This window comes from Amphiprion ocellaris, chromosome 22, assembly GCF_022539595.1.
Source record: "Amphiprion ocellaris isolate individual 3 ecotype Okinawa chromosome 22, ASM2253959v1, whole genome shotgun sequence".
Taxonomy (NCBI): domain Eukaryota; kingdom Metazoa; phylum Chordata; class Actinopteri; family Pomacentridae; genus Amphiprion; species Amphiprion ocellaris.
Window position 1 is genome coordinate 14,951,527 of NC_072787.1, and position 22,954 is coordinate 14,974,480.

At 41.1% G+C, this 22,954-nt stretch overlaps 1 protein-coding gene across 1 annotated transcript in view; it reads right to left on the reverse strand.

The window, feature by feature from the left end:
- The window catches only part of prex2 (phosphatidylinositol-3,4,5-trisphosphate-dependent Rac exchange factor 2), a 92,012-nt gene that overhangs the window by 10,727 nt on the left and 58,331 nt on the right, over positions 1–22,954 (reverse strand). The window contains exons 29-38 of the mRNA XM_023276120.3: positions 22,363–22,453; positions 20,304–20,432; positions 19,327–19,368; positions 17,209–17,306; positions 16,961–17,107; positions 12,179–12,281; positions 11,934–12,077; positions 11,677–11,791; positions 1,058–1,124; positions 65–255 (exon numbers count right to left, since the gene is read on the reverse strand). Coding sequence (XP_023131888.2) covers positions 65–255; positions 1,058–1,124; positions 11,677–11,791; positions 11,934–12,077; positions 12,179–12,281; positions 16,961–17,107; positions 17,209–17,306; positions 19,327–19,368; positions 20,304–20,432; positions 22,363–22,453 — 1,127 coding nt within the window. The remainder of the gene's footprint in view (positions 1–64; positions 256–1,057; positions 1,125–11,676; positions 11,792–11,933; positions 12,078–12,178; positions 12,282–16,960; positions 17,108–17,208; positions 17,307–19,326; positions 19,369–20,303; positions 20,433–22,362; positions 22,454–22,954) is intronic.

The following is a 22,954-nucleotide window of genomic DNA, read 5'->3' on the forward strand; positions in this document are numbered from 1 at the left end:
TTAACTGGAGGTGGCTCATAGAAAGGCGGAAGACGTGGTGCAGTACTTGTGCCCACACACTCACCGGTGAACACCGCTGTTGCACATGACAATGTGTGTGGCGCCCAGACGTGAGCAGAGTTCCGAGGCCACGGAGAGCAGCCCCACTCCGGAAGCCCCGCAGGCGGTGTACTGACAGGCAGCGGTGCGGCGGCAACTGATAAAACTTTCCATCAGACGGTAGAGCTCATCCAAAGCATTGAGGGGACGCATTAACTGGGCAGAGACAAAGAGAGCGAGGTTAGCGAGGGATGACACATGAAGAATACACTGCTTATTAGCAAAGTAGTGCATAAAAAAAGAGAGCATCTGCAGATTGTGAGCTGCCTCTGTTAGGTAGACTCATCATTAGTAATTACACTTTCACAGATGTATGATGGGAAGGAGAAGAGAACATGTTGAGGTCAGATTCCTAACATTTGGCAATTACAATTATGATCTGGAGAACAGTTTATGGGTTTACTATACATTCACACTGATGCAGTCAATGCCACTTCCTTAAACAGGTAATTCATGAAACTGAATGTCTGATTTATTACCAGTCAATTTTGTGATTGCCACCTTGGATGTTCCAACACATGAAAGCATGACACTTGGTTTAATGTGTCTTGGGATATCAGATCACAAGTGGATAGTGCTAAATGCAAGTGTAAACCACCACAAAGACACATTTATCCTGCCACTTTCAACAGTTGGAATAGCCCACACATTATAATAATTGTTGAATTTTTTTTTGTTAGCTAGTCTAAGTAGAACAAATCTGGTGCTTTTTTGGTGTCAACACACGTGACTTGGCCTTTGACCTTCTAGCTGAAGTGGTCAAGTAGTCAACTGGACACCTCAGACACACATAATAGCAACAAGTGTGAACTCAGTGGTCCATTTGTGTTTGGATCACCAAAACACATAAAAAACCAAGTCTAAACAGGCTCCATACTGCAGCATCTAATCCTGTTCTTCAGTGTTTTCCTTGTGGTTGTGAATGCAGCATGATGAGGGCTGATAAGGCTGATCTTACCTTATCGATGAGGGCAGCTTTGGGTGCAGAGCTGGGCGGCATGTTGGACTGATCCAGGTAGAAAGCCCTAGAGGAGAAAAACATTCCAAATATGAAACAATTCAAAGTGAATATTTGTACTACAGTTGGACACAAAATAATGCAAGCAGAACTAATGTACTGCAGTCGAGTGTATTCAACAATAAGGCGTCAACTGTTTTTTATTTAGAAGCTCGACTGCGTGAAATCGAAACTGTTTCCTTGCACCATCAGGTCATCAGAAGCACTGGCTGCCTTTCTGGGAAAAGTAGGCCACCTGCTCATTATGGAGCGCCACCATCTGACTATCAATCATGAGAGTAACTTGGGCACAGCTAGGCAGAAACACAGACTAAGCATCTCTTGTCCTGGGCATCACTCCAAATGCCATTGCCTCATTCATTCATGGAGTACAGTCAGACTACGGTTACTCCCTTCTTCTACCACAGGAGGCAGCACTGCACTGGTGTCCTTGTGCAGACACAGTGGATCTATGCCGCAATGAGTCCATCTGAGGTGCAGTGCTACTGGTGCAAACTCAGCAGTCTGTGACTCCATTAAATCTCAGTCATCCAGCAGTGCGCTAAAAATAGGTCCACTACAGCACATTAAGCCCCTTGTAATAAAATCACATACTCCATTATTTCTTGCCAGAAGCAGTAATAGCGTCTAATGTACAGTCACCACACTGTTACATACACAGCACATTTCTGAAGTCACAAATATAAGAATATAGGGGAAAAAAAATCAGTTTTAAGAGATGCAGCAACAATAGACTTAGAGGGAAGGAGATTGTTTACAAAAATGTGTGAAGCACATCTCATTCATCTGCACTCACTCTGCTATTAAGTGATTAAAATCAGGCAAAGGAGGCATTCATTACGACCGTGATATTTCTGCCTGACACAATATTAATGAAATTAATTAATCAGAGTAGAGTTAACACATCTCTGATTCGAGATTTTATAGTGATTATAAACCATCCGTGTCAAAATGAAAAGTCGGTGAGAACACATATATTCACTAGACGCTAAAGTTGCACTGTAGTACCAGAACTGTACTCAGTGGGGGTACCAGTGCAGAACATATAACTAGGCCCCAGCATCAACAGAACAGACTTCCTTTACCCATTTGTGCTATAGAGACTTTGATTTGTGAGCCAATGTTTTTATTAAACCTCAAACAGCATGTTTCCTATTCACTTACACTGCAATTCACACGTAAATCTTTTCCACATATTCTGAGATGCGGATGAGTAATCTCCTCATTTCATGCATTCTCTTGTCGAAGGTCTCCAAGTATTTAATCCCTATCTGCCAAATTATTCTTCAACCTTGTGGCATGCTCTACAAAATTACTACGAGCAGCTAAGGGTTCAAAGGAGCTAACAAGCCTTGTAATTGGTTCAAGATGGCTTTATCATTGAAAAGATGCTCACAGTAGACAGGGAGTAGCACAGCACTACATCAGGGAATACACACCTCTAATAAAACAAAAATGCTAGCATTGTTGAATAACCGAATTTTTTGGCATTTGTCGGCGCTGTTGGATTGAATGTCCAAAGCTCTTAAAATCTGATTTCTTCATTAAAGTTTCTCCACGTAACACCTGGCAGCCATATTGTGTTTGCAGCGTGTACATATTTGCCTGAGTGTGAGAATGTGGTGTTTAAAAACTGGGTACTGTGGAAAAACAAACCTATGAAGCAAATGAAAGTCGGATCCACCAGCTTCCAAACAAAACATCATTCTCCCACCAGGTCAAACAGAGATGAGACGATTAAACGCCGCGAGTGTGAGCGTAATAACACAAAATAAAATTTATTGTAAATCAAAACCTTGTCCCGGAATTGTTTCTATTCTGGCTCTTGTTGCAGATGCGGTGCGTTATCTGTACACTTCAACTGCGAGTACACTCACCCTTGTCCCACTCATCGGTCAACCGCTCAGACTTTTATCTTAAAAGTGTATAATAGAATCAGTCTGCTACGAGCCGACTTAACTGTCCAGCTCTACTTCATCTGCACACAACTGTTTATCTGTTTCAGACAAAACAGAGGCTCCCTCGTCTTGCCCTTGCACACTTCTTCTGCAGACGCAAGGTCATAATACCCACTGATTATCTCATCCTCCTGCTGTAGGAGTTGTTCTAAAAATACCATCAACCACAGCTTGAGGAACAGCGCTGACTCTCCTGGAGGTCTCTAATGACAAAATAATAGGAGTCAGAGTACAAGTGAAGTGTGGTTTAAAGAGCACCTGCATTACATCGACTGATGATGTTTTGTCAGAGCTTTGGAAAGTGAGCACCTTAGAAACTTTCGCTGTGTGTTGAAAATGAATTTTTAAGCCCACACACAGTGCGCAAACACACCACTGTGTGGCTAAGAAAATATGACATACATATTAGGTATAATGTCAGAATCCACTGGGTGTCTATTATTTTGTCTTCCATCAAAAGTGTCTCTCAGATTTAATTCCCTCAACTGGAGCTGCTTCACTGTAATGGCAGGACATTGAAGGGCCCCTGCAGGTTTTTGCGCTAGCTTGTTATCATTTTTCTTACCCACTGGCATTCTGCAACAACAAAGATTAAAAAAAATAACAACTTCTCTCCTTTAATTCTCAAAGTTTCTGTGGGAAATTATGCCAATCGCAACTCCAGCCCACCATCTTGTAAGCAGCGTGCCCCAAAAACAAAGGTTACATTAACAGTGTGCAATCAGGCTTGTCAGCTTTCCTTCTGTTATAAGCTTCCCCCCCCCTTCATATTTTTGCTTTTAGTAGAGATGAAGAAAAGCATAGGTAAAGCCTGCTTGTAGCTCTTGGTGCAATAACTAAACCTCCACTGACCACACACACACACACAGACGCAGCCAATAGGTTTTCACATGAGGCTCTAATGGAAAATTTGGCTGCAAGCCAAAGATGACCTGCTCTGTGTGTAGCTGGTTTTATTTTATTGGGCCAATGAGAATGCTTAATTCTCTTTGTTTCTGCTTCCTTCATGACAATAGCACACTCGAGGCCCTTTACAGCACAGGAGCATTAGTAGTCTGCCGCAGAGTCAAAGAAGAGGAATCTGAGGCGCAGATGTTTTCAGGCTAGTGCTGTGGGAATGAGTGTATTAACTTCACATCCTCCATTCAAAAAGTACAAAAGAAACATAAATGATCCCTGAAATACCAAGAGAGACATGACGAATATGAGGCTTTTTCTGCGGATTTGGTTCCATTCGCGCGTGAGGACACAAGTAAATTGTCTAGAATTTATGAGATTATATATGACCCCGCAGAGGTGCATGCTGGTCCATGTAAATCATTCACAAGGCTGTGATGAATGACACTCACCATTATTAAATTCACAAACCCCTGAAGAGTGAGGCAGCGCTGCCTGGGGGCTAATGAGGGCTTTCAGGAGCCCTCACATGCCACACAGTGATTCTCCTGCACCGACACCAGCGAAATGGTGTGTTAGAAGTGTGGTGGAGGTCATTTCCTTATCCCACGCCTCCTTCCTATTTACACAGGCAAATACTTACGACCAGCTATACGTCAACCGGAGCTTAATATAAAAGCACATGCCAGCGGACACAGCGTCAAACCCACCTGGTATGTACATTATGGCACACTTTTAAAATAAAAGATATAATGAAATTGGTGAATATGAATGATTTCGCATGCATGTTGATGAAAAAATAAATCACACACGTGACATTTTCAAAGTCATTAGTGTTAATCAAGTTCAGGAAACAAATGTCCAGTCCTTGACACCAAAAGCAGATTTGTGTTAATGGTGTCTTAGTGTCAGAGCTAGTTAAAGACATGTTATCCCTAAATCACTGTCACCGAGGACACACGCGCAGTTAATGCACATACACAACGCTAGCTTAGCCGCTGGCCTAAAATAGTGAACCAATTTATGATCCTGCTGCTGCACATAAATAGATGCAAACTATTCTTGGCTCCGTGCAAAGGTGATTTTTTTTTTCCTAATAGAAACTGCCGAAGAGACGAGTCAAGGTCTTTTTTACAGTATCAAGCATCGCTAAGTGCAGAGCTGTCATCATTACAGCAATTCAATGATAGAATCAAAGAGAAGTGATAAATGGAATAAGCTCGGCCCTCTAGGCTTTATAAACAGGGGTTCAGTGCACACTAGCTGGAGCAGAACGAAGCCTCACCACCTTCCTCAGAGCTCCAGTGAATTGGGACTCCTTTGCTGGTGCAGAGGCTGTAGTATGTTTTTTAAAGTGAAGAAAGTTCTATACTTGTTCCAGAAAAATATTCGACCTAACTGCTGCTTAAGTTAGGATAAAATTCATAACCAATATACATAATTAGGCATAAATCCATAATATCCATAATTGCTCACTTTTCATCTGAATAAGTAAAAATCCCATTTTAGCAAACCAGTGCAGCTGTGTGATTTTTGCTCATCCTGAAGAACCAATGTTTAAGATTCTTGCAATACTAATGCGAGTCAAATGGAAGAGCTGAGGACTGGCAACAGCAGCTATTGTTATGTCCGCCGTCACTGCAAAGCCTTGCTCCAGGGAGGGAGAGAAACATCGCCAGATACATGCAGCAAACCTGAGCTCAGCTACAGATTTGTGGTGGTGTTTTGATATTGAGCACTGTGGTGGGATTCACGTCTGCGTGCTGAACAACCCGAAGTGATGTCAGACCATCTATCATCTTGTTTTCTGGACATATATTGAGGTGGTGTCCTTAGAGAACAAACAACATGATTTATGCAAAGGAAACTGTCAGGGAGACTTGTATTGTTGGCTGTATTCGTGTTCTTGTGTATGCATTCACATGCCCCTTTGTAGAAGCAAGAGGAAGTGGATATATGGGCCTGTTTATGCATATTATGAGCCTATCTTGAGTTGCCAATACTTAATCAGCTAGCAATAATCACATTGTTGAACATTTGGCACTTTAACTAGCCTATTTACACACAAGGCAGTAGGTTAAAGTTGAAACTGACACTAATTTTTAATTATCATCTCACATTTTTGCTTAACCAGAACAAACTACACTGCAGTGGTGTGAATTCCCTATAGCTGGTGGAGGAGCACAGATTGTGAGCACAAATGACTGTGCTATGCAGTGATGACAGATGACTCTTAAACTAACAAAGCATGAAATTCAACCGTCTGTAATAATAATACATACCAACTCCTGGACAGCGCTGTGCATTCAAGTTTATTGCCTATCTTTCAGCTACCACAATATTATTATACGCCATTTGTCAGACTCTATATGATTTTAATATCCACATAAATTAAATGTTTTTATCAAAGGGACGTGTACAATGAGATGTGGAAATTTCAAGACTGGCTTGTGGTCCAGTGCCAAACACTTCACCCACTACTGCCAAATGTGTTTCAATTAGGGAGAAAAGCTCAATGGCTGCAGTGCAAGCTTCCAATCTCCCCGATAAGACTGGAATCTATCGATTTAAACACGCCTCCTTACATTCTAAGGTTACTGTTACACCTGCAACAACAATATGACAAGAAACACATGCAATTCTCCAGCAGGCATTGTAGAGAGCATACTGGAGTTGCTGTATATGCCCTGATCAATCAATAGTAGTGCTGCATACAGGAGGAAAACCCAACTCCCTCATGAAAACTCCTGTCAATAAGAGCAAAATGAGATGAAATCATAAGCCTGCAATAATCTTTCACTCTGAATAATACATTTGCAGACTCTGCTCCGGTTCACGTCTCTCCACTCTGCCCTCTCTTGCACAGATTCTCCTCAGCCCATCGTCCTCATCCTTCCCCTGATATCCCCACCATATATTCCCCTTTCAATCTTCCTTTTTCCATTCTCACCGCATCCCAAAGGAAAAAGATTCATTCTGTTCTGTTTCCTTCCTTTCTTCAGATTTCTCTTACTGACAAGAGTGTGGAAACGGAGAGAAAACTCTCTACTTTTACACATTCATCTTGCAATTTATGACTGAAAAAAATGAGAGAGGATTATCTTATGACCTCGATTAAACACTTAAATGTCTTCCTGATTTGGCACGAGGAGGAATCGGCAGCAGATTTAAGCAAACAACAAACAGCAACTCTATGACTAAGCACACTGTCACTTTGGAACATGTCAGGGTTTGAGGATTTTAAATGCACATGTCAGCGGAGATGGTTTATGAAGGCTTGAAAATGTGAATGCAGGTTCTGGCTTCATAAACCGCTGACTGCTTGATTTGGCCCGTGGGTTTATGTTCTGTGGAGGACTTGCGTGACTTCATCAGGCACTATGGGTTTACACAGATCATACTGTATCTTGGTGTGGGCAGGGAAAGTGACAGCCAGAGACAGAGAGGCTGCTGAGAAATCTTACAACAACCTTTACAGCAGTATTATTTACTACATGCTGGCAAAGGCATCAGTGGAGGAGAAAAAAAAAAGATATTTTTGCTTTTGATTACCCTATGAAACATGCGGTATGTACTAAAACAGGCCCACGTGAATCACTTCTGCAAAAAAGCATGTTTTTTTCATGTTTCAGAGGGGACACGATGTAATGAGCAAATTTATTCCTCTTTAATTTCATTTAATACAAATGATCTCACGACCACCGTTTTAATAGAAAAAGCCTTTTTTTCGTAGTCATCACCATTATTTCTCCACATGCAATGTTAATAGCTGGAAAATCCAATTTCAAAGTACACCACAGGGGTTCCAAATGCATACGGGGTCTCAGGTGTAATGAGAATCTGTCTGTGGGGCTTGACAACATGACAGCATTCGAACCTTGGCCCAGCAGTTCATTCAGTTCAGTAATGCATGTTCTGCGCTGTTTCTGCCTGTCAGTCAGCCTCTGGCTCTGGCCCATAGTGTGGCTTTAACCCAACACTGCTGTGGCTCGGCTCCAAGGATAACGAGGTGCCTGAGGTTGGAACGCTGCAATGGAGAGAGGAGTGACATCACGGCCTGGTCTGTGGTCAGCTGAAAGACGCATGGCAGCCGGCAAAAGAAAACTACTGGTAACAGAACATAGAGAGAGACCACGGACTGCCGAGAACCAAGTGGCAATATTTATTTTACTACGACTGATACAAGAAAATAGTCTGGGTGGGAGCGAGAATTTTCGCCCGCTGAAGATTTGCTAGAGTTCCGTGTGTTGCTTCACGTGCACAAGAATGACTCACTAGCAATTTTGAATTGAACGTACTACATGGAGACTGCTGTGGATAAAGAAACCGTCAGTGTATCTATAATAGTAAGGATTTATAATGGAAATCTATTTTTAAAAAAACAGTTATTACAACCCCATATAGCTTAGTGGTTAAGTGTTAAAGTCAAAAGTTAATCAAAGGTTAAAGTACTTGTTAGAGAAAAAAATGGCAGCAAGAAATGGAAATACTCGCATCAGTCATATTTGCTGCCAAGTAAACACACTAATATATTCCACCACTGCCAATCATATGTTTTACATTGTGTCTTTCATGACATATTCTGCTGTCATCATTCCTCAGCAGCAACACAAACTCCTGCACGAACCTTTTTTGCTTTGGAAAAAAAGGCAGCTTTTTCTTGGATGCCAATTTATCCTTTAGGCAGAGATATATATGACAACTCTGCACCCGCTGATCCGCCCCTGTGTTCTATATACAGTCTGAGAGCTCAGCCTCAGCTTTAAACTGAAATGATCATTCGTTTTGTGAAAAGGAGATGGCGTATTTGAGAAGGGCACAGTCTCCAACAGTTTCACTCCAGTTGCATCTCTACCCAGCACCCCTAATGCTCCCCAAATCACCAGCGCCACTCGCTTGCCTGTCAGACACATCTGATCCACGTTGCTGCTGGAGCCTTTACTGTCCATTCAATTAAGCTCTTTCTGCACAGCTCAAACCATACAGAAACCGACACTACACACACATGCACAAAAAACAATGCCGATTCTGAAAAACGTCTAAATTCCAGAATGTCCTGCACGTTTGATTTTCCCATTCGGCCACATCTGATTTAGGATGACTTCATTTTAAAAGGCAAGAACAGACAAAAAGATTAAACAATTAAAAATAATGACATTTTAGATACTGATCACAACTGTCCACACTGCAGTCTGCAAAAAAGAACTCAATAAAATGAAAGAGATGCCACAAAATGCCAATATTCTGCTGTTAAAAGGTTGTACAGTCCCAGAGGATCGAGGAGACAATATAACGACACAAAGAGATTGAAGGGCAGTTGGAAATGAGTGATGCCCACAAAGATTAAATGACCCAGTACAAATTGCTCTCCACAACTGTGCTTTGAAAAATCCCACACTCAAAGAATTACTCTAAGTCCTTCTCTCACAGAATTAGAATTAGCATCAGGCTTACTTGACAACAATTTTAGCTCCGGCTTTTCTTTTGTTGAATGCTGGTTAAACAGTGAATGGACCTTGCAGGTACTGGTGTCTTTATACTACAATATTTAAGACACATTCACTGTACTCAGATTATCCCTGTTTCCCTCATTGTGTGACCAGTTGGCTGCACCTGTATCAAATTAGGAAGTCCCTTTAAAGTGGGTGAAAACTTGTACAGTCACTTATTTTACAGTTTATATTCATAATCACTTGATATAACTTTGTAGAAATCTGTTTTCACTTGGACATTAAAGAGTCTTTTTCTGTAAATTCTTGTCCAAAAAGTAAAATTAAATTGACCGTGATGCAGTGTTAAAAAGCAATAAAGGGAGAAAGTTCAGTGGAGGATAAACACTATTTATAGGCACTGCTTAAGTCCTGAACAGAGCTTTTCACTGATGATTTTTACTGTAGACTGTCCATTGTAGTCTCTTCCTGTCCTATTTGGTATCCGATCCAAACCAGAAAGTGACAGATGAACAGAGAACAGTCTGGATTATTTTGTACGAACTGGATCTGCAGCTGGGGCAGGAAGTACATCCTCTCCTGGGCCTTTTTGATGACGCACTATATGTTTTTGGGTCCCGGGAGATAGCAGATCCCAGGAACTGGTGTTTCCACAGTGTTTTTGAAGATGGTGATGGGGGGCTTCCCCTGAGGTCAACTGCCATCTCCACAGTTATGATCGTGTTCAGCTCCAGGTTGTTCATATTGTATGAGAGGCCAGCTGTTCAGCCTCCTGTCTTCATGCAGACTCATCAATGTTCTGGATCACGCTTATGACCGTTGCGCCTCCTTCAAAATTCAGGAGTTTAACAGATGGGCCTCCTGGAGTGTACTCATTTGTGTACAGACAGAAGAGCAGAGGGGAGAACACACATCCCTGGGGGGTGCCAGTGCTGATTGTCCGGGTGCTGGAGGTGATTTTCCCCAGCTTTACCTGCTGCTTATAGCCTGACAGGAAGTTTGTAATCCACAGACAGGTGGAGGCCGGCACAGTGAGCTGACTGAGTTTAAAGCAGAGGATTTCTGGGATCCACAAAAGGGATACTTCGTCAAACTAAACACTACAAACTAATTTAAAACTCTCAGCAGAAAGCAATGCCAGTAAATTAATGTTTTGTTTGCTGTGGGTCGGCACTGATGTGGCACACAACTGCCTGAACCATAAATCATTCAAACCCCCATAGAAGATTGTTCCTGAATGACTAGAAGAAGTTTTTTCTATGAGCTCTGCTGTGTATTTAATTACCCGAGCAATATGCAGCAGATGTTTAGTTAAAGCCGACGTGTCAACCAAGTCGCCCTCCTAGGTATTCAATGAGGAAATCACACTCTGACCAGGCTTCAAACAGCTTTCCAAGGGGGTGACTGATTCTTTCCATTAGCCAAGATGGTTTCAGTTTATATCATTTGTCGCTGATATCACAGCATCTGTAGTTCATTGGCAACTGTGCAACAAACTGGGCCATTAAACTCAAACACAAAGACAAAAAGGCTTCGATCTATAATAGCAGATTGCCCAATTAAGAGACTTTAAAGGCCCAGGTGTATTTGTCTGTACATCTATCCTCCTCTTGGCTTGCAAACAGATCTGCACTAACATCAGTATAGAACATTTTGCAAATGTTAAGTTTAATTTCTTCCTTAGATAGTCTTCTAAGATGTGTTAAGTGCTTTCACATGTACTTGTATCCTTCTAGAAGCAGCTGGTTTAAATGTGATTTCCACTTTCTGAAATCACAGGCTAGCATCTCACTGATATTCAGCATAGGCCTGACATTCACTCATACATCCAGGAGGTGAAATAAAGCCAAGTCCTTATTTATTAAATCCCTCAAATGTCTTCTTCGTATCTCTTTCCACTTCATGAAATTATCCACGCTTGGCCAATCATAGAGGGTCTCAAGTGTGCCGCAAACCAATGGGGTGTGAGGTAACCGAGTGCAGCAGCTGTATAGAGGCACTACATCAGCACTGGTGACATGCTGGGTACTCACATCCAATCACTGCAGCCCCTGCTGTGTGTGCTCGCAACCAATCATAAAACATTCCTGCTGTGTTTCTCTCAGCCAATCACCTCGAGACCCTGCTGAGAGTTGAGAGCCAAGCCCCACTGCAGAGCAGGTCATCTTGATTTATATTAGAAGCAAACTGCCAAATCACACAGGATATGCAACCTCAGGGTAATATCTGTGGGTTTGTGTTTCACATAACATACCTCAGTCTCTTGTAGTACTGTTTGACTTTGTCCAATGAGGCAGCATTGATTTGGGCCTGGTATTCCTCCACTGATACATTGTCTCTGTAGTAGTATCCCTCCATACTCTCCAGCGCTACAAAGAGATCAAAGGACAAATGAAAAATAAAGCAATTAAGGTACTGCATGTACATCTATCTGCAAGGGTTCACGATCATCTATAAAGTGCCTTTTATCTGCACACGACATGCTGACTTCCAGAATCTGGGACTGTATACCTTGTGTGAAAAGCACTGGGTAGATTTTGATGCCTCCTCCATGTTTCAGCCTGTAAGGCAGCTGTGAGAAGTAGAAACTCTCAAGGTGGAAGCAAACTTTCAAGGCCTGGCGGTTGCCCTCCACTTGGTATGAAATGGGTATGTCTGCCAAGGAGAGGAGAGGCATAAGTCATAGCAGAGTTTAAAACTTTAAAACTGAAAGTGTAATATTGATTCTTGGATGAAAATACTGTCAAAGTGCGTACTGGCAACCAGCGGCTCCCCTTCAAACTGCTGGAAGTAGAAGGTGACCTTCTCCAGGTCAATCAGGGCAACCTGAGTGTCCTCCAGCATGGCCTGTTCATCAGTCTGCAGAGGAAAAAGAATTGGCATAGTATGAACAGAGGAAATGTTCTGGTTATATATTTAAGGGCCTCGTATGGTGAAAATCCCTTTTTATAGTATTTTTTGTTGTTGTTATAAGCTTGGCGGTATAAAGTAAAAGCCAGTAAGATATGAAGATGTTTACTTCAGCCACTCGCAAATAAAGCTGAGAGACATTCAGAGTTGGTGGAAACTTATAAGTATATATTAAATAAGGGACACTACTGTGTTTTCATATAGCCTGTTGCGTTTCAACTTAAGCTCCTGTTTACATCTGTTTGCTTCCCTACTGCTCTGATATTTTAATATATACCCCCAATAAAGCTGTTCACATTTATATACTTTTCTGTTTTTGTTGTCACTCAGACATTGTGCTCCATGTGAACTGTCCTCTTCCTAAAGGAGGCGGAGAAAGCAGCAGCAAAATTTAAAGCTACAGACACTTAAACAGCTCCTTTAGAACAAGGCTAAAACTAGAGATTATACACTTCTGTAAAATGAACCATTTCAGCAGCGGTTTGAGCTGAAAATTGAAAGACACAACCTGGGGACATGTGAGACTTTGATTAATTTGCTGAAAGGGGCACAATATAGGATCCTCACAAGTACATACATCAGGCACATGGGTTCTGTAAAGCGTCTTGAGACAATTTGACCTGTAATTGGCGCTACATAAATAAAGTAGAATTGAATTGAATACATGCACACAGATTCCAAATGCAAGGCTGACAGTTTGAGGCTTACAATAGGCACAAGTAGTAATGCACCTGAATCTCTAACTAAATTTATGGCAGTCAGGTTGCATTGGCAGCAATAAAGGCACCAAGTTTGAAAAGAGAGACGACTGTGTGGAATAAAGAGACAGTATAGGAGCACTGAAGCAGTTCAGCAGCTCATGGTGGCCCATCCACCTACGCAAACATTTAAGTGGCTTTTCATTTGAATCCATAACTCATCTGTATACTGCAGACTAAAACACAGCAGAACAATGCAGAATGTGCCATTCTTGCAGTCAAAATAATCTCATTCCACAGAAGGAAAATGTGTTTCCCACAGTCGAGCAGTGGCTTAATGATTTAGAATCCCTCATATATTGAAAGCAGTTAAATTACACTTTTACAAACAAGAGGTCGACAACTTTTAATGACAATCTAAAGTTTCACAATGAATTTTTTCAATCACATTATACTAGTTTTATTGTCTCAACATTTTTCTTGACTTGTGCTGGTTTTTGCTTAGTTTTCATGCATACATGTGTTCTTTTATAATGAATCATAATACATTTTCAAACAAAATGCACCCGATGTATTGAATTTGTAATACTATTCTTGATACTATTACTATTATAATATCTATTCAGTGTGTCAGTGTTGTAGAAAGTTCAAGTGGAACATATATTTACTAACTACAGCTGTGAAACAACTGTAGTGAAGTAAAGAGTATAGTATACCTCTCCTAAACACAATGGTAAAGAAGAGTAAAGTGGTATAAAATGGAAATGAGTCACTCAAACTTGTACTTCGCTACAGTACTTCAGCATATATTCTCCAGCTGTATAAGAAGGACAGTGTGTGTGTGTGGATTCTTGCGTAAAAATTATTACACGTATGATGAGAGGTCCATGTGCCTATCTTTAGAGACTGCCTATGTTTACATGCATGCCAGTGTGTTTATGCCCATGCATTTGTCTAATTTTATGTTTGCTTTAGCTTGTTTGTATTTGTTTACATCCTCGAATGTGTGTGCATACGTGTGCGTTTCCTTTTCAAACATGCACTCAGCATCTGCAAACAAGCACATCTGCTTGTGGCCACAGCGATAGCAGCTCCAGTGTGCTGGATTGTGACGCTCTGCGCTCCTCTGTCACCCCCTACCCTTTTAATTCATTCCTGCCTCTTCTTCTCTCCATCCACCGCATGCAGACGGATAAACAGAGCAGCGGTGGAAGAGGATTAGGACCTTTTTTCTAAAGGCACATTTGAGATGGCCCGACATGTGACAGAGGGGTACCCACTGTCCTGCCAAGTGACGCCTGCTGTGTGTGGGCAAGTTTATCTCAAAGGATGTCACATAAACACACACTCCCCCCGACACATGCAGCAATACACAAAAACACAAACATGCAGACACACACACCCTCAGTATCTCCAGCTCCCCTCATGCTGCCTTTCATGTGGTGCCCTAAAAAGGAGCGTGCTGAGATTTCATTGGAATCACCTGCAGGTACTGAGACCCTGTTTGTTCCACAGGGACACTTGAAAGGGAGATGTCTTGAGAAAGACAAGGATTGAGAGACACAGAGAGTCAAAGAGAGAGAGAGAGAAAAGACAGCATGGAGGCAGGAAGAGAAAAACTCGTTCCTGATTTCTTGGGACCTGACGTAAGCCACACACCCCTCTAACCTAACTCAGCCAGAGTCATCCAAAACACACTTTGAAAGCATTTCCTCTGTCTCCAATTCCCACTGAGATGAAACAGAAATTTTAAAAAACTAAATCTAAATGGCTCATTTCATTAAAAGGCTGATGACACAAACTGCAGAAAAGAAACAAATAACTGCTTTTAAAGAAAATATTAATAATCCATCATCAGTTTCTCTACTTGGATGAGGACACATTATGAAATTATTAATAAATCTTGAAGGGAAATATTTAATATAGATTTTTCAGCCTTTTCAGTTTCAGGTTATTTATTTTTTTTTTTTGCAAAGAAGCTATTCAAAATGAACGCCTGCCGGATGGTCTTTCCCCTGGACTGACTTAAACTCATGCACCCAAAGTCTGACACAAACTGAGCCAAAAGAGCACTTGTGTCTGGAGATTTTTCTTTCCAAAATGTGATGAAATATTGATTTTTCACAGTGAATAATTATAAGCTGCTCTAATGTGATTGGTTATGGCCTCTAACAGCATTGTAGCAGCTGAGCAATATTGTGCTGAAATGGCCTAAAGTTACAAGGCACACAAGAAATAAAGTTCACAGCTCTGCGGTGATCTATTTCAGATGCGAATGGCTCTGTGGATTTAAAATTAAAGTAGTCTTGCCTGTAGGAACACTCTGAATGAATTTTTGTGTGAGCGCCTTTTTGTTTTTTGGCTGTTTGGGATATTTCTATAACATCCCCAGACAGCAGTTGCAGCTTAAACAGGAGCTCGGCAGAGGATTTAGAAACTGTCAGTTACTTGAGTAACAACAGAGGCTCTGCAAACCAGTGGTACACCTCAATGACTCCAACCTCATCTATACACAGTCACTGTAGACAGACTGTGTATTAAACTCAGCACATTGCAGTTATTTTCTAGAGTTTCCACCGTGCAGCCAGGTAGTGGCATCTTGTTGATTTATTTAAAAACCAAACTATATAAATGGCTGTTTCCATCTTATTTGCTTAGCTATATAGCTCACGGTTATACTTATTCAGACAGCAAAACAAAAACATTGGTGCTGCATAATTCATAACCTGCAAGCTTCTGCAATACAGAGAATCATATTGTTTGAGATATGGTATGTATTCTAGTTGCATCAGAACACAGATTGCGTGCAGGGAAGATACATAAAGAGAGATGAAGTGCCAGTTAAAGCCAAATCTTTATCTGTACAATGCAGATCTACTGTTGGTAAAGTAATTTTTCCAGAATTCAAGAAGCTGTAACCTTTGAGTGTACACAACTACAGGGAATTCAACAACAAATGTATTGGACAGCAAAATCTCAAGTTTTCAGTACAGTTGACTAAATGTTAGTGGAAGAAAAGAGTCTTTGTCAGCATAGTTGTGACTGGCCAAATGGTCGCAGGAAAAAAGCACAACTTTTATAGCCTTGTGGTTATATGGATTTGCCGACAGGTAAAGTCTGTGGAGCCTGCATGGATCGGACTTGTCTTGAATAATTTTTAGAAAAGTGTCTTTACAAGTTAAGATGCTACTGTGAAAGTGACCTTTGACCTTTTGGATATAAAATGTCATCACTTCATCATTTTATTCTGTTAGATGCTTGTGTAATATGCTTTTTTTTTTTTTTTTTTTTAGAATATAAATTCTTGAGGTGTGGCTAAAAACATGTTTTGTAATGTGACAGTCACCATGACTTCTAAACTCTAAAATCTAATCAATTCATCCTTCAGTCCGAGTGGATGTTTGTGTCAAATTTGAAGTACCTAAGGCATTAAAGGCAGAATGGCAGGACAGACACCCTGAAAATATAATGCTTCAAGTGATGGCTGCAGTTTGCATAATGCCACAACTCCACAGAAAATGACAACAGTCTCTCACTTAGTCACAGACATGCATTTTAACAGCTTGTCCCTGCAATTAATAGGAAGCAATTCCATGTGTCCAGCAGGAAATCTAAAGTTTTTGGCATCATTCTGAGAGGGTAAACGACGATGGCAAGAAGGTGACATGTAAATTCTGCAGGCCAGCATTGTCCTATTATTGGTGCCTCTCCAACATACCTTATCATTTGAAACATGTAAGCAGCCGAATGCTAGCCACCCATACTAACCACTCACCCTAATGTAAAACAGCCTACATAAATATGGCCAGTTTAAACGAGCAACAACTAGTTGATTGATGGTTTCATCTAACAGCTATTAGTTGACCAGCAAAATCTTTGGTCAATGGCAGCCATAGATTTTAGCTGAGCTGAGTGTTTTCTGATGCTCACCAGATTGGGGGAGAGGAGTGACTGGAAATGGAAGAGCAGCCCAGCGCTGGCAATCTGCTCCAGCCAACGCCGGCTGGCTTCCTGGGCCTCCTGTAGGTCCTGGGGGTCCGGGAGGTCCTGGTCCAGCTCTCTGCCTACATTGTGGAACTGACAGTGGACACAAAACAGCTGATTAGAGGGCTGAGAAAAGCAATAATTTCTTAATTTCTGATTTCAAAGACATGGAAGGATATGCATATATAATTTACCTGGTTGAGCACAGCCAGCAGGTGCTCTGAGAAAGCACACACAGCTGCAACTAGAGACTGACAGAACACCATATCTCGACGTAACTGGATCTCTGAGTCTAGACAGAAAACAACAAAATAAAAAGATGAGATTGAAAGGAATGCTATGATGAGAAAGAAGTTAGAACATAAGAACAGTCTGGAAGAGATGAAAGAAAGACAGATCAGAGAGAGTGAAGATTAAAAACTGAGGTGTCAAGAAATAAAGTAAAAGGTTAAAGGAAAAGGTGTGGCAGAAAAGGAGTGCTATGCATCTGTTATGGTAATAAAACAGATTTTCTTAGGTCAGAATTTCAGTGGGGTGACCAAAGCAGCTTGGCTGCTTTTTTTAACGTGCTGGGTATTAAAAATTGGATCACAAAAAAATGAGAGCAAATGATAGGTGTGCCCGAGTGGAAAATAATTGGCTGCCATAATTTCTTGAAAAATGGGCTCCTTCAAAAAGTTCAGCAATGCAGTGAGTTAAAAAATGAGTTCATGAACCCCTCAGAAATGAATAATGTGTCACATGAATGACCATAAAGTTTTTGATGCCATTAACTCAGCTAACGAGTTTGTAGGTCCCAAAGGCTTGTAAAGGAGCATAACACCAGAATTTGATCTGCATAACTGTTTCATGCAGAGTTGAGCTGTGACTCACTTCTGTAGCTCTGTTAGTGCAGCGCCATTACAGGGAATGATATGGATTTGAATTTATTGCATTCATCTGCGACAGACTGGCGACCTGTCTAGGGTGTCCCCTGCCTTCGCCCGAGTCAGCTGGGATAGGCTCCAGCCCCCCCGCGACCCTAGTGAGGATTAAGCGGTGTATAGATAATGGACGAATGGATGCATTCATTATTGCTGTTGAGGAAGGTTTTTAGTGGTTCCCATACTTTTTACTATGGAATTTTTACTCTGTTCCAAACCTGCAACTATAATCAGTGGTGGAAGAAGTAATCAGATCCTTTACTCAAGTAAAAGCACCAATAGAGCTGATGTAAAAATACTATATTTTACTTTCACACATAAGTATCAGCAAAAAAAATGTAGTCAAAGTATTAGCACTGGCTAATAAATGATCATATATGATATTACTAGATTATTAATACTGAAACATTGGAGTATCAGCATGTTACTGCTGTAGCTGCTGCAGATGGAGCTTGTTTGAACTACTTTATATTCAGTTTTATACACAGGGACAGAAGAGAAATCTCACAGGCGTCAGATGATTAATGGGATAGAAAAGAAGAAAAACAAAGTTCTGAAAAACAAATCTGTTTTCAAGTTTTTGACTTTTTCTCTAATCACTGATTTTTCCTGAGATATTGGATCATTTGAACATTTATTAAAATGAAACCATGTGAGAAGTTTATAGGGAAAATCCCGCTTTGGTGGAGCTGTTAACAACTCAGACATTTGAAACATGACCCCAACTACACACTGCTTTTTGGAAGACAGCAGAGGCCAGAGAGTTTGGAAATCATTGATTTAACGTTAAACAACATTCATTATTGTAAAAGCTTGATATTATAAAGCGTTCTTTATCTTTAAGGTAACTTAAACTGTAAGATAAATGTAGTGGAGCAGAAAGTAACATAACTGGCTCTGAAATGAAATGTAGCAAAGTGGAAGCACCTCAAAATCTGAACATAACTACAGTCTTTGAGTTTATTTCCTCCACTGACATAAAAGAAAACGTTCCTCATAAGATGATGTGATGTTTTAGAGGAAAAACACACATTTAGATTGAAATTTACATAAATAAAACAACTTTTTATCTTACTAATCATCTTCCTATTCTGATTTAATTCTAAATTCCCTTTCTTTTGAAGGGGCCTTAATCGTTAGAGCATTTCATAAAATGCAGTTGTGTGTATTTAAAAAAGTGAACATTTTTGGGATACTCAATTTTATGTATAACTATGACACAAAATAAAAATATGGCCTCTAAATATGAACACAGAATGCTGTCTTAAGGGAGTAGTCCATAGTTTTATGTATCTTTTTGATGTTTAAGGCACAGAATGAACCATGAATCTCAATGCGGGTAGTGCATTGTGTATTTGTGTGTCAGAGAAAGAGAATGGGAGGTCAAACCTGTATACTGTAGTAAGACCAAGAGCAGCCGTGTCTTCACCTCTGAAAAAAGAAATAAAAAGCATTCCAGTGAGCCAGTAAACAACCTTACATCAGATGGCAAAGAGCCTTTCTGCTCAACTGCAATAGTATGACCTATACTATAAACTCAGCTCCTTAAAGTCATAAATTGGACAATGCAGTATAGCATGTCTCCTCCATCCGAGCTCCACAGCTGTTTATGTTACCATATTAAAAAAACACAACATCATAAAAACCGGCAACCAAGATAACAACATAAATCCACATTTGTTTATAGTCATTTCAGAGCTGCGGGTAACTTAGCAGGACGCAGCGCTGCATGAAAAAGCCATCATGTGGACAGAAGGCAGAAAAAAAGAAGTGGTGAACACAGGCCAAGCTGCACATTAATAATAACTCTGCTTATTTGTACTTTCGTGACCGTCAGCTCACCTTTCCCAGGAGCGTCATGTGGCCGGCCTTTGGTCTCAGCTGTTTGTGTGTTTCGCAGTGGTGTGTCTGTGTGTACTTGTGCACATATGTCTGTACATGTCCGCGTATTCAATACACAAACACAAAACCACACTCTCCGGTTGTGAATAAATATGGCTGAAATGTCTCTCTAGATGAAAAAAAAAAAAGCTCTTCAACTCTGTTAGTTTTCAGCTCCCTCTCTGTGGCTCCAATTTGTGAATCCCAGGATGGTTGTAGGTTTCAAGTTGAAAGAGTGCTGCAGTTAGCGGGACTGCTTGTACCTACACAACCATAACTGCTACTAATAAATATGATGAGGTGCACTGGAGAATCGGCCAGTTTAGAACACATTTCCTCGCAAGCCAGGCGTGTTTCCTTTCATGATAAATACCGGATGTGACTGCGTGAGCGAGCTGCAGGGACCGAATACTGTCGAAATATAACGTGCAAGTAGTTTTGTGTGTGTTTGCCATGTTTGGAGTTGCTCAGGTTCACACACTGACCTTCAACATATTTAGCGATGGTTTGTGTGAGTGCCTGAACGCTGCTGGGAAGGTTCCAGGGATCCTGCTTGACGTGGAGGCGTAACTTTTTGGTGCAGTTCACTCTAGGGTCCATCTCCTGCTGAAACTCTGACACCCACATAGACATACAGAGAATTAACAGACGCCTAGTAGTTGTATATGACTATATGTGGCAGTAGCAAGGCCCATTTTGCATTAAGAGAAAGTAGATGTGTATGAAGTGGTGTTTTTGTGAATCTCTTAAATTATTGAGGAAAGATAGAAATGTTTATTGGCATCATAACATTTCTTGACAAGTGATATAAACTCTTAAAAAGTAAACACACTTGAATTATTCAGGAGATCGCCTTGTTCGGATCAGTCTAACATCCTCTCATTCTTTTCCTCTTTCCATGTCAGTCTATCTTTCTGTGTAACATGACACCAATTATAGCTTAGTTAGACCCAGAAGTAAGATTTCTTCAATTTTATCAGCAGACTTCCAGTTTTAGACCACCTACAATCACATCTTTCTATCGCTTTCTGTGGCAAACACAGGCATAAAAGTCAGCCAAACTGGTGTAGACCCTCTGGAATGGATAAAGTTTACTTTGAAGAACAACAGATCTATATGATAGAAACGTGGCTGTTTGAGAAGCTGTGTGTTGTAGGCTTGACAGAGAGAGTGTGAGATCAGATGCAGGAATGCTCTACTTGTTAGATAATCCTATTTTCTCCGTTATCAACCACACACATTACTGAAGTTGAGATGGATGAGCTCTGATCAAGGCCTTACGTTCCTCCTGGGGGCATTTATGCATACGTACACACACACACACACACACACACACACACACACACAAGCAGAGACCTATTTTCAGTTCAAACATATCGCCACTCACTGGAGGACAGCTGGAGATGAGAGGGGAGTCTGTGTGCCAAATGGGTTTGGGGTGTTTGGAAGCTTGACTCATTGAAACATACAAAATAACTGGGTACTCTGCTCTTTGGCTTTAAGTGCACATTCATTTAAGTCACATTCAAGAACATAAAACAACTTCATGATATGGAAGCCTAGAGAAGACAGTTATAACAGCTATATAAAATAGCTTTTGCAAAGTCTGGGAAACATGCTTGCACCACTTATAAAAAGTAGAAAGAAAACAACAACAGCTGTTTTGAGTGTAAGTTTTGTTTATCTTATCTCCGAAGTGGGCCGAGTCATCTGAGCAGAGTGCCGGAGTTGATGAAAGGGCACCGTAAGCTGGACCGTATATTAAGTGGGAAATGATAAGGATAAATTTAGCCCTTTCCAGCAACATTTCCTACATTTTTTGAAAGCGATAAAACGTAACAATAGGCAGTGTGGTTAAGCACCAAGGCCAAGATGAGGTCAGGTGGCAAATAAACAGCGTTAAAATGAAATGATCGGGTACCGTACAAGCACAAGAGCTTTTACAGGGTCACATTTTCCATTGACTGATAAGCAGCACTACAATAACTGCAAAGTGAAGATGAGTGCCCGACTAAGTGGTGCTGTACCAACTCTATAAAGAGAAGGACACGGGAACAGCTGAGAGGGAAATGAAGTGGAGAGACAGAAGGGAAGAACAAAGGGAGGAGGAATGGCTTCTTCACATTCTGGAATCCACCTACAACATTTTCCCCACGTCTCTACAATCACATCTGTGCACGGACACATTGCACAACAGGAAGCTGCCGCTCCTATGCGCAGGCGGCTGCAGCATTTTCAGTGTGTGTTCTGTTTTATGTCAATGTTGGTGCTGGTTAGGCTCAAAAATCTCTCTTCCATTGTCTTTTTTCTCCTTGTGAAGCCCAGAAAGAGCCAGAAAGCGAAGAACCGGACCAGTATGAAATATTTCAACAAGAAGATAGGAGAGATTTAAGAGCAAAAGTGAGAAAATAAATATTTTTGCTACAACTTTTAGCAGTAAATGTTTAAACGCAGTGTGTAATGAGATGCAGTAAAAGGGTGCTGACACATCAGTGTTTTAGCGCCGGGGGCACATCGCAGCATTTGCTGCTGGTATCGGTGTACCTTGTAATCCTCTTCCAGGTGTGAAGCACTTGGTCTGCTCAAACGCCCGAGCCACCACTGCTCCTCTCAGCATGCTGGTGATCGAGTCCACCTGAAGAAAGCACAAGGGTCAAATCTGTGCATTTCATACAGTTTCCCGCTAAGCTCAAGATCGAGAAGTATATGGAGGGAAGCAAAATGCGCTGGCCAGACATAACTAACACCTGCTTCTCTTTGCTCTCTCTGCAACACACACACACACACACACACACCCACACACACAATCCCACAGAGCCTCAGTGAACACAGTTTGCTATGCAGTATGTAAACAAAGCTGGGGGAAGCTGTTCTACAATAAAATAAATGACAGGAAGCAGGCCAAAAAGCGCAGAGACAGCAAAGCACAGTTTTTCTGGTTTTCCACTGCCGATGGAAACATCCTCATAAAACTTTGTTTGTGTGTAATCAGATATGGTTGACTTTTGCTGTAAAGGTTTCAGAAAAGGTCTAGGGTCATTAAGGCTGTTATAATTTGTCCTTCCTGAGCACAAGTCAAGAAAATTCACAATTCCTGTTCTCCATACACAAAGGCTTAAATAAACATCTGACCTTT